The following is a 10989-nucleotide window of genomic DNA, read 5'->3' on the forward strand; positions in this document are numbered from 1 at the left end:
TAGTTGAATAGTAAAGATTAACAGAACCTGCTTCTTAAATATGAAAATCAATCTCAGTTTTGAATGTCACTGTGTTATATTACCATACTGAGAACACCAATTCATACTTGTATCATAGTTTTGGGACCTTTCTGTTGAAAATGTGTCAGAGTTCAATCGTATACATATACAGTCATAGTGCGTTAACTGAAGTGCATTGATTGGTTCATTTTTTCTGGGGTTTACTTATTGTTACGACATTTAAAGGGATATCGATAGAATGTGATATTTAGTACGCTCCCTTCGCAGCTCACTGAATACACGCACGCTACTTCAGACAAGAAAGTGAGCGATAGAAGAATGTTCGATAGATGCGCAGGAGAGTACATATTTAGATGCTCATTCATTGGTTACTTTTTTCTGGGTTTTCATATTGGACAACAGGGAACGTGTTTTTAATTTTGCCTATGATACAAAAGAGCTATATATATCATAATTAAGTGTCACGATGTAACGTTCATACGACTATACTTTACCGAATAATATTGTTGTATTCTTTTTAACTGAGCATTAGATTTCGAGCATTTAAAGAATATCTCTCTGCAAGCTATATGTTGATCTTGTGTTTCGTTTTCGATAAGATCAGGATACTTACAGTATGCAAATTCCTATCTAAAATATTAAAGACTCATAATTTATGTTGGTCTTGTGTTTCGTTTTGACAAGATCAGGATATGACTAGTATGTAAGGACTCATATATCTAACACACATAGTTATTTTGTGACAAGGAAGAGCAGGGGTAGTTTATAGAATACAACACATACATAATTTTGTAAACATTTAGATATTATTAGAAATGGATTATTAATATACTAAGATATTTCAACATGCAAATGAATGTAAACCTTCTCCGTTGTTGTTTTAAAACTTGTTTGAAATTTATTTTTGTACACTGTCCTGTCATATATATATATTGTATTGTGTATCCTCACGGGCCATGTGGCCTTATGGAATTTGAAAAATAAACTTATCAAACTTATATTTTAAATCTTACATTTGGTTAAAAAGAAACATAATATGAGAAATAAGAAAACAATAGTCTTTAAGTTTCCACGTTTAACTCAGTGCAGTACATGGTCGCTTAGGGTTCAGTACTGAATTATTGAACACGTTTGATAAAATATTACTACTTTATTTAACCAACGACTTATATGAATTAAGTCATAGAAAATATACGTTTTTCACATTTCCAAAATAAGTAGCGTTTACAATCAAAACTAAAAAGAAATAACTGTAACAATAACATTTCAGGACTTATTTGGAGTCAGAATTAAAAATGTTCTAAACTTTGCATCAGAGAAAACCATTCACCGATCTCGTTTCCAAGTTTATCACATGGAAAGTAAATAAGATCCATATTTTTATTAGCTATCTTTCTCTGTATTTGTAACTAGTAAAGAACAGAATATTGAGTTTTTCTTCTTTTGTGGCATCATCGGAGAAAATGGTATGTGATTTCAAAAATGGTATATTTTTAAAGAATTAAAATTACCTCTTATGAAAAAGGTAACAGAAATATTTCATGGATTTTTTGGTTGAAAATATGGAAAAAAATATACTGAAAAACATTACAAAAGAAAAAAATATTTTGTATAAGTTATCTGCCCCTGAGATTACCCCAAATAAGTAAAAAAATGAAATTCATGTGCAAAAGATGAAATCGGTGACCCTTAAGTTTTTTGGCTTGAGATGTTTATCATATTGTAACATCGTGCCACGTTTCAAGAATATATGCCAAACATCTTTATATTGCCTTTATGTCTTTATCATACGTGCACGTTTGTTACGTCGAATTTCCATCGGATTATCGTGCAGTATTATAATATTAGTTATAAAGATTTTTGACAGGCTATAAGACCGTTTTTGACAGGTAATATGGCCGTTTGTTGCCGAACCGCTAAGCTAAGGTTTTGTTGCAACCATATAACCCGTAAAAAATCTTTATAACAACATTATAATACAGCAAGCATCATTTTTATTGAAAAAAAAAATGATTTCTTCAGAAATTGACAGCATCCGTTTATATTATTAGTTATAAATATTTTTGAAAGGTTATATGGCCCTATATAAACGATTGCTTGTAAATGTTACCCGAGCAAGCATCATATTTAGAGGAATATAGCGAGATTTCTTTTTTGATCGACAGCAGCCGTATATATAAAACTTTATAATACTGCACGTTTGTAACGTCGCTTTTCATTGGATAATCGTGACGTTTATATAGTTTTATATACACGGCTGCTGTCGATTCATGAAGAAATCTTACTTTTTTCTCTAAAAAATGATGTTTGCTGTATTATAAATTCGTTATAAGGATTGTTGATAGGTTATATGGCCGTATATAAACGGCTGTTTGCAATATAACCCTCGCCTAGCGGCTCGGGTTATATTTACAAACAGCCGTTTAAATAGGGCCATATAACCTGTCAACAATCTTTATAACTAATATTATAAATGTCACGATTGTCCAATAAAAAGCGACGTTACAAACGTGCAGTATTATAAAAAGCTTTATAATACTGCACATTTGTAACACCGCTTTTCATTGGATAATCGTGACGTTTATATAGTTTTTTTTTATTTTAGCGGCTCGGGTTATATTTACCAACAACCGTTTATATAGGCCCATATTAACTGTCAAAAATCTTTATGACTAATAATATAACTATTATGATTATCCAATGAAAACTTCGTTACAAACATGCAGTATTATAAAGCTTGTTTCTTGATATTAGACTCGATTAACTACCGTTTACACCGATGGTAAAAAAGGCTGTCTAACACCCCCATGTACATTTAAGACAAGTCGTGCGCTTTAAATAACGCTTTAAATAACGTCATTGCCGCGCGCCATTTATGAATGAATTGCGTTCTCAGGAAGACGTCATTTTACCATTATGAATGAAGTGGTAATTTCATACGCTACAATAAGAAAAAAGTGCGTTATGAGAATATCAGTTTTCGTGATTTCTGTTCTGAAAATAATTGATATGTAATATGCAAGAAAAAGAATCAAACACCGGCTGTCGGTACAGCCGGGAATATCTTGCTCTCGGGTAACTGTTTAGCGGCAACTCGGCAGAGCCTCGTTACCGCAGTAAACAGTTAACCTCGAGCTAGACATTCCGGTCTGTACCGGCAGCCAGTGTAAGATTCTTATAATATATAATCATATTGTTTTAAACACTAAAAGAAAGCGTTTCTCTGATGTCAACGTAAGAAAAGGGTTGTTCTAAATTGAAAAATGCGTTATGTCAAGTTAAACCCTCACAATAGACATTAATGGTATCGGGACAACCGCACTGCGTTGCAATCGAATCCACTGCCGTCTGCGTTGTAATCAATTTTTGTCAATTCTTCTATAAAAAGGCAATAACAATTTTCAAAAATTCCAAATTATGGTTGTTTTGGTGCAAGTATTATACATATGATGTAATGCTGATGCATTAAGGGGCCGTTTTGCACACAATTGTACGTGTTTTAACCTAAAACTTAAAATAGGCAAACATGGCGTCCCACGTCAAACTGTACATAAGTGTTAGCAAAAACGGCAATGAATTGCACCGTGTGCGTGTAATAAGTTGGAAACGTACAAATGTGGGCTCATAATATAATAATGTAAACATAATGTAAAAAATCACTCATAAACTTACCGACAGCAGCAAACGGCCATATTTTATCCACCGCTTCTGCGACGAAATCTCCATCGCGACCGATTCTGAAAAAGCTATGGCCAGTGTGATAATAATTGCATTTATATGTATTATTTAAATTCCTTAGTAAGAGTTGATTACACAGTCCCGTTGCTACTGTCGAACATAGTTTATAATGTCCGCAGTCAATCGCCTGCCACTTTTCAACGTCTCTCTCGGCGATTGACGTCACCAACGTCCTTGAAAATTTCTTCTTTCTGCCTCTACCTTATTTTTCTTTTTTCCAATTTCTCAATAACCCTTTCTAATCATTTATTTCAATCAAAAACTGTTTACAATAGCTGTGTCATGTTATAAAAGTATTTATCAATTCCCCATTGTTTTATGCTACAATAGTCATAATTAAGCCGCAATGTTTGTGATAAATTAGACTATTTTGTTCAGTGAACTTAGGTACAGCTGTTCTTCAGAAATTGTGCCAGGCTAGGAGAAGCTTTTATTCTACATCATTGTGCAGACTTACATTTGAGCCGCGTCACGACAAAACCAACATAGTGGTTTTGCGACCAGCATGGATCCAGACCAGCCTGCGCCTCCGCGCAGTCTGATCAGGATCCATGCTGTTCGCTTACAAACCCTATTATAAGTAGAGAAACTGATAGCGAACAGCATGGATCCTAATCAGACTTCGCGGAGGCGCAGGCTGGTCTGGATCCATGCTGGTCGCAAACCCACTATGTTGGTTTTGTCGTGACGCGGCTCATTTCTCAATTTTTTATTAACTCGTGAACAGTCTCCATACATTTATAATAGAAAGTGCACACTTTGTGTCCTAGATGAGTTAGGTACCGAAAAACATTTATTTATTATGTTCCCATTCCTTTACGTTTCAACGGCCAATTCTTTTTTAAACACTGGGAGTTGTTTTAAAAGTTTGATGAATTTAAATCACCTGACAAATTAAAGCACTTGTCTATTTTTTGTAAAGCCCTAATGGCAAAATTTAAATAATTATATGTACATGTATATAAATGTCATTTAGTAAGGTAAATATACACATGTCTTACATCATGTAATTTTTTTACCTATATGGGTTATGTAATATTTTTAGTTTCAAACGCACATTATGATATTATTACGGTCTCTCCCGATGACTTACTTATATACCTTTGTCAAACTTTTAGCTGTTTTTATCTAATTTTTCTCATACTGTACTTATGTACCTGAGAGAATTAAGAGTATATTATGTTCTGTTCTCTTCCTGATTAGCAGTGGTTACTTAAGTTTTAAATGTCTATATGTATGTATAATAGTGTAATTATCTAATATTTCCCTATGTCATAGAACGATTTTATACTGTATAATGTTTATTGTAATTTTTTAATAGCATGGTTATATGCATGTGTTTCATACGGAAACGTATAGCGACCACCCTTAAATGATACATATCAAATGACCTTTTTTTATAGTTTTATAGTATGTTTGTTATATGTTAATATGCTTTGAGGAAAGAAATACATAATTATTTAAAAAGATGTAAGTGTTTTATTTTTTCATTTTGCCATACACCCGTCCCAAAAATCTTCAAGATTCCCTCACCCATTCAACTCTAAATAAACGGAATATGAACGGTAAAACTAATAAGTGTAATAGAAAAAGATGTACTCACTGTAAAAATATTGAAGAAAATAGTAAATTCACAAGTACAAATACTGGAGAAACATTCGAAATGCATTTTGATGGAAATTGTACTTCTAGTGACGTGATTTATTTAATTACTTGTAAAAAATGTAAAATACAGTATGTCGGCCAGACCCATCAACAGGTATCAAAAAGAATGAACAGCCATAAATTTGATATAAGAAGTAATTGTCATCCCAATTTTTCTTCTAATGTTGCAATTCATTTCAATTCCGTAGATCATTCACTTGATGACTTTTCCTTCATGCCGATTGATATATGGGGAGACTTTTGAAGGAAACGTATTGGATACATAAGTTAGAAACATTTTGCTGCAAAAGTGCTTTACAAATTATACAGTATATATACTTGCAACTTTTTACAAACTCATCAATATCTTTTTAGTACATATCGGCATAAAAAGACTGTTCTATTTTAGTAATCATTTACTGTATCTAGAAATGTTATTAATTTATTTTAATCTATACAAATACATTATTTATGTCAATGATATAAGTATTTAATTACCTCCCTTTATTCATGCATATTTTTGATTGTTATTTTTATATACTACATTATTCATAATGTATTCATATGGTTTTTGATTTTTTCATATATACATATATTATTTTTGAGCATAATAGCATAACTTGAATAGATAATAGATAGATTATTTTCATTTTATTTGATAAGCTTTATAAGATATACTGATTGATAACGATGTTTCTAAATTACTATCTCCCTTTTTACAATTTTAACATGTGATTATAGCACGTTTTTTTTTTTGTTTTGTTTTTTTTTTTCGAAATTCTAAGCTTTCACATAAGTAACTGTTATTTTCATACTTGTTGTAATTATTTACTTGTATTTAATGAGAAATTCCGCCTAAATGGGGCTCTTAATGGGGAAAACAAATTTTAATAGTAACTTTAATATTATGGAAATTTCGTTTTTAACTTGTTATCAAGCATAAAATAAAAAGAAAATTTGTTTGTTTGTTGTGTAAGATGTAATTTTATTTCATCTCGTGAACTTTAAAAACAGTATTCTCACTCGTGGCTACGCCACTCGTGAGAATACTGTAATCTTAAAGCCCACTCGATGAAATAAAATTTCATCTTACACACAAACAAACAAATATCAACTATACATTGTTGTTTCTAATCCCGTCAGTGCTTACTGGAATCTCAGTGAGAAAACATAATAAAATCATAATTATATTACGTTTTCGAATAAAAGCTGCTCTAGTTTATTGACATTCATTGACGTGCTCATTTTGTTCAGTATTAATTTTGGTATGATATTTGTAACAAATACGATTTTAGCAGACACAGCATCAATGACAAACAGTCACAAAATGATTGTAAATTACCATCATCTGATCTCCAATAGAGGAAGATTAAAAGATTTGAGCCGCGTCACGACAAAACCAACATAACGCGTTTGCGACCAGCATGGATCCAGACCAGCCTGTGCACCCGCGCAGTCTGATCAAGATCCATGCTATTCGCTTACCAACTCTATTACAAGTAGAGAAACTGATAGCGAACAGCATAGATCCTGATCAGACTGCGCGGATGCGCAGGCTGATCTGGATCCATGCTGGTCGCAAACGCATTGTGTTGGTTTTGTCGTGACACGGCTCATTTGAAAACAGTCGACGAGATAAGCTGCAACGATAATTGTTTGTAACGGACCCTCTTTACTAAAATAAATTTGTGTTATAATATATACATGTATAATATGTAGAGTGTTTTCTTGTGTTTAATCTTTTTTGGTCTACAAAATAATTTCCTCTGAAAACGCTATGGAGCACAATCATAGTTTTGGCAAAATACATATCAATGTATTTATGATTAGCTTTTCAGATGAAGCTGAAATGCGCCACTAATTCCCCGCTTTGTTAACTTGAAATATCGAACATTATCTGGTAAAGAAGATATGTTATACATTGAACAGTTTCTGTTTAAATACCGTTAGCGTTCAAATTCAAAGTCCAATTACAATCAGAGTAGCTATTCTCCTCAATATTAATGGTTGTAACCATTTTCTCTTGAGGTCGTAATGTTATCATTTTACGATATGAGTCGTTGTGTTTGTGTGGTTAAAGCTGTGAGTTTCATTTGTTATAAAATCAAACAAAACACCATTAATTTTAATGCTCAATGTTTATTATAAATAAATTAACATGAATATCCATGAACTTTTTTTCAACCTTTTCCAGTGTCCGTGTCTGTCCGGCCGGTTTTAAAAGTTTCCTAAATTGACAATATAAAAACATATTACAAATGTGACCATGAAAGCTCTTATTTAGATGCAAAGTGTTGTAGAATATCTGTCTCACTTCAGTCACTGTGATGTAAAATACTGATTTTAACACAAACGAAGGCTTTTCATTGACAAGTATAAAATCTAGTATAATTTCCAAGTTAAAGACACATAGCTTAAACAATTAAATTAAACGTTTGTTTTTATCGCCGTTTAAATATACGAATCTCGTGCACTAATGCAGTTGTTGTACGTATTTTGATGCTTCTTTTTTATCGTGTTAAAAGTAGCTTGTTATTGTTAGCTCCATTATAACATTTGATATTTAACTTCTTATAAGCATCATCCAATTTATTCGTACTTACCTTTTTATCAATAATCGCTCTACTTCACTCTGCAATGAAATGAAAAATAAAGCATATAGCATATCATAGTTAATTTTCGTAAGAGTATAATACTCTTGACCATAAAAGCTTTAAAAAAAACTTGATATAAAAAGCCATTCATCTCATTCAATCGAACTTTTTAATGACGTAATCATGGTGAAAGTATTTAACAAAGTCTAAGAAGGATTCCATTCCCGCACTTTGTTAATATCTGCAAAAAACGTGATCCTTCGGGAGCATCTAAACAGCAAAATTACATGAAAATTTCAGACTCGGTTTGATTGAGTCTGTACATGAGGGATAATAAAAATATGCTACATCCCTCACGCCCCTAGCACTAAGCTTGAGCGGTACACAATTTCACCAGAAAAATAGTAATTTAAAGTAACTTTTGACTAATGAAAAGCAACCATAAAGATAAGAAATAAAATTGCCCACCATTCTGCTCAATGTTTTTGGTTTAAACCATTTTAAACTATATTCTAAAAGAAAGTGTAACTTACTTTTGTATCCCATGTTGTTATAGAAATTGTCATAGCCACCATTGTTGAAATCGTTGTTCATGTAATATCGGTTGTAGTAGAAGTTGTCATTTCCATAACCGTTGTTCATGTAGTTGTTCATGTAGTAACCTCTGTTATAGTAGTAGTCATTATTGTAGTCATTACCATTCCAGTAGTAACCTCTGTTGTAGTAATTACCATTACCGTACCAGTTGTTATAGTAAGGATAATTCATGTTGTAGAAATAGCCATTGCCATTATTGTTGTTGTAGTTATCCATGTAGTAACCTCTACTGTAGTAATTGTTTCCATTGTTTCCATTCTGGTAATATCCCCTGTTCCAGTAGTAGTCATTGTTGCCATAACCATTATTGAAGTTATTCATGTAATAATTGTCATTGTAGAAGTTATCACCATAACCATACCCATTATTGTAGTTCATATTATAGCCATTGTTGTTCATGTTATCGTTTCCATACCAACTATTGAAACCATTACCATTCCAATTTTTACCACCAAAGAACTCTTCATTATCATTTTCGTTGTACTCCCTTAAACAATTTTGACTTTTGTTATTGTCAATGGAAATGTATATGCCTTCTTTACCAAATTAGTAAAGTTAAAATAGTTTACAGGAGTTTAGTACTATAGAATGTCCTAAGTATATCATAAGTCCTAGGTCATTTAACTGATTAAGTAATATATTAGGACTGTTTCAGTAAACATTTTTATCTTGATTTCTTGATTAAATACATATTAGGCCTTAACGAAATTTGTTCTCTTAAGAAAAGGTAATAAATACAATAGCAAGCGCCTCAGGTCGAAATATTTTTGTTCTCAGACTAAGGACTTAAGATATAAAACGCACCACTTAATGAGTAATTTCACACTTAGCGGGGAAGTCACCGTATATGTTACATTTTGCCCATCAATGTGTAAATGGTGAGTGCACAGGTAAAAGTTAAAAAACTTTAAGTTAGTCATAATTGTTTTTATTTTGTAATCTACTTCGAAAAAAGTAATCAATAACTCACGTTTCAATAAATATTCTTCAGACTGTATCTGTAATCAATTAATTAAGTTTGACTTGACAAAGAAAGATTTAGTATAATGCTATTTTGAATAGGTAATACTTACATTTGATCGTAAAAGCATCCAAAGAACCACATGTTCTGGTAATTTTGACCATTGGCATAAAATGAAGGGCACCAGTTCATGGCACATCCAACTGAACGACTCCTGTACCAGTCCATCTAAATTATAAAAACACAGAAATTGACTATTCTGATTGACGACTACAATTTAAATTTTAAAAAATTGATAATTTCACGTATCACTTTATAGGTATTAAAAAATCAAATTAATAACAAAATGTTTAACTGATAAAACGTCCAAAATGAATATACTGCTAAACTTGTCAATGGACTGAAGTGAAATAATCCTCGCCACCCGGATCGGAGGTTCTGTATAGTTTGGAACACCAATCTCCTCTTTTTAGATAACAAATATTGATATAGTCGAAAATATATTTCTTGTGAATATATTCATGTGTTATACCTGATAGAAATCTCCCTCATTGTTTTTCCAGTCAAATTGTGACATTCCATTGTACCAATCGTTAAAGGTTCTACGTATATTGTAGTAATGATCGCCACCGCTATAGTAGGCATAGTGTTCACCACGGCTGTAATATCCGTTCCCCATGTTACATTGTGACATACGTCTGTCTGCCTCCTCTGCTAGAGAACTGTCCCATTCCTACAACATATCAAGCATGTTTCTGAGAAAACTATGTACTATTTGCGTTATTTTATAAACCAGTCTTTAATTTCATTTTCGCTTTATGTTGAAACTAGGAAAAACGACATAAAACAGATATAATTAAAGGTAAGAAACAAAACAACATACCATTCTGTCCCATTCTCTTCCGTTGAACCATCCTTGTCTGAAGTTGTTGTGTCTGCCGACAATATACTCCATATATCTTTCAGCACTCTCACATTGTGCCCCAACTACCAGCAATAATACGAGAGAAAACTGCGCCGCCAACATTATTACCCGTTGTGAAATCACCAACAACGTACAGAAGGAATGTCGAGGATGTCTATAGAAACATTCATCAGGACAGTCTTATATATACGTATGTTCATATTTCAAAGTGAATACAAAATGCTTTTTTAACATTTATAAGCTTGAACATTGTATAAAAATAACATTATTATGGAAATTTCTAAATGGTAATTAATTCTAATTGAAGCAATATAACATGTTACATTTTTTCTGTTTACTAGTTTTCAGCACTACCGAATATAGTATTGCTATAACATCATCTAAGGCTATATTTTGTGCATGAAGTCGAATGATTTAAAATTGTTTTTAATAAAATGCAGAAACTTCAAACCAAGTATAGTTGATTTAGATAGATACGTTCATTTTAGTATTGTTTAATAACATATCTT

At 32.1% G+C, this 10989-nt stretch overlaps 1 protein-coding gene across 1 annotated transcript; it reads right to left on the reverse strand.

Annotated features, from left to right (window-relative positions):
- Positions 1 to 7522: 7522 nt before the first annotated feature.
- Positions 7523 to 10645, reverse strand: LOC132758888 (probable serine/threonine-protein kinase clkA). Its single transcript, XM_060750596.1, has 6 exons — positions 10439 to 10645; positions 10088 to 10288; positions 9668 to 9783; positions 8531 to 9081; positions 8007 to 8035; positions 7523 to 7631 (listed from the first exon to the last, which is right to left on the reverse strand). Exons 1-5 carry the CDS (start codon positions 10580 to 10582, stop codon positions 8031 to 8033), a joined length of 1017 nt encoding a protein of 338 aa, XP_060606579.1. The 5' UTR covers positions 10583 to 10645; the 3' UTR covers positions 7523 to 7631; positions 8007 to 8030.
- Between the last annotated feature and the right edge of the window lie 344 nt (positions 10646 to 10989).

Source organism: Ruditapes philippinarum, unplaced genomic scaffold, assembly GCF_026571515.1.
Source record: "Ruditapes philippinarum isolate M1 unplaced genomic scaffold, ASM2657151v2 ctg3166_1_1_1_1, whole genome shotgun sequence".
Taxonomy (NCBI): domain Eukaryota; kingdom Metazoa; phylum Mollusca; class Bivalvia; order Venerida; family Veneridae; genus Ruditapes; species Ruditapes philippinarum.

Coding starts and splice junctions, on each gene's coding strand:
- LOC132758888 (XM_060750596.1), bottom strand. CDS start 10,582: ATGTTGGCGGCGCAGTTTTCTCTCGTATTATTGCTGGTAGTTGGGGCA. Junction 10,289..10,438: donor GAAGAGAATGGGACAGAATG/GTATGTTGTTTT, acceptor GATATGTTGTAG/GAATGGGACAGTTCTCTAGC. Junction 9,082..9,667: donor GGATGCTTTTACGATCAAAT/GTAAGTATTACC, acceptor AAATTGTTTAAG/GGAGTACAACGAAAATGATA.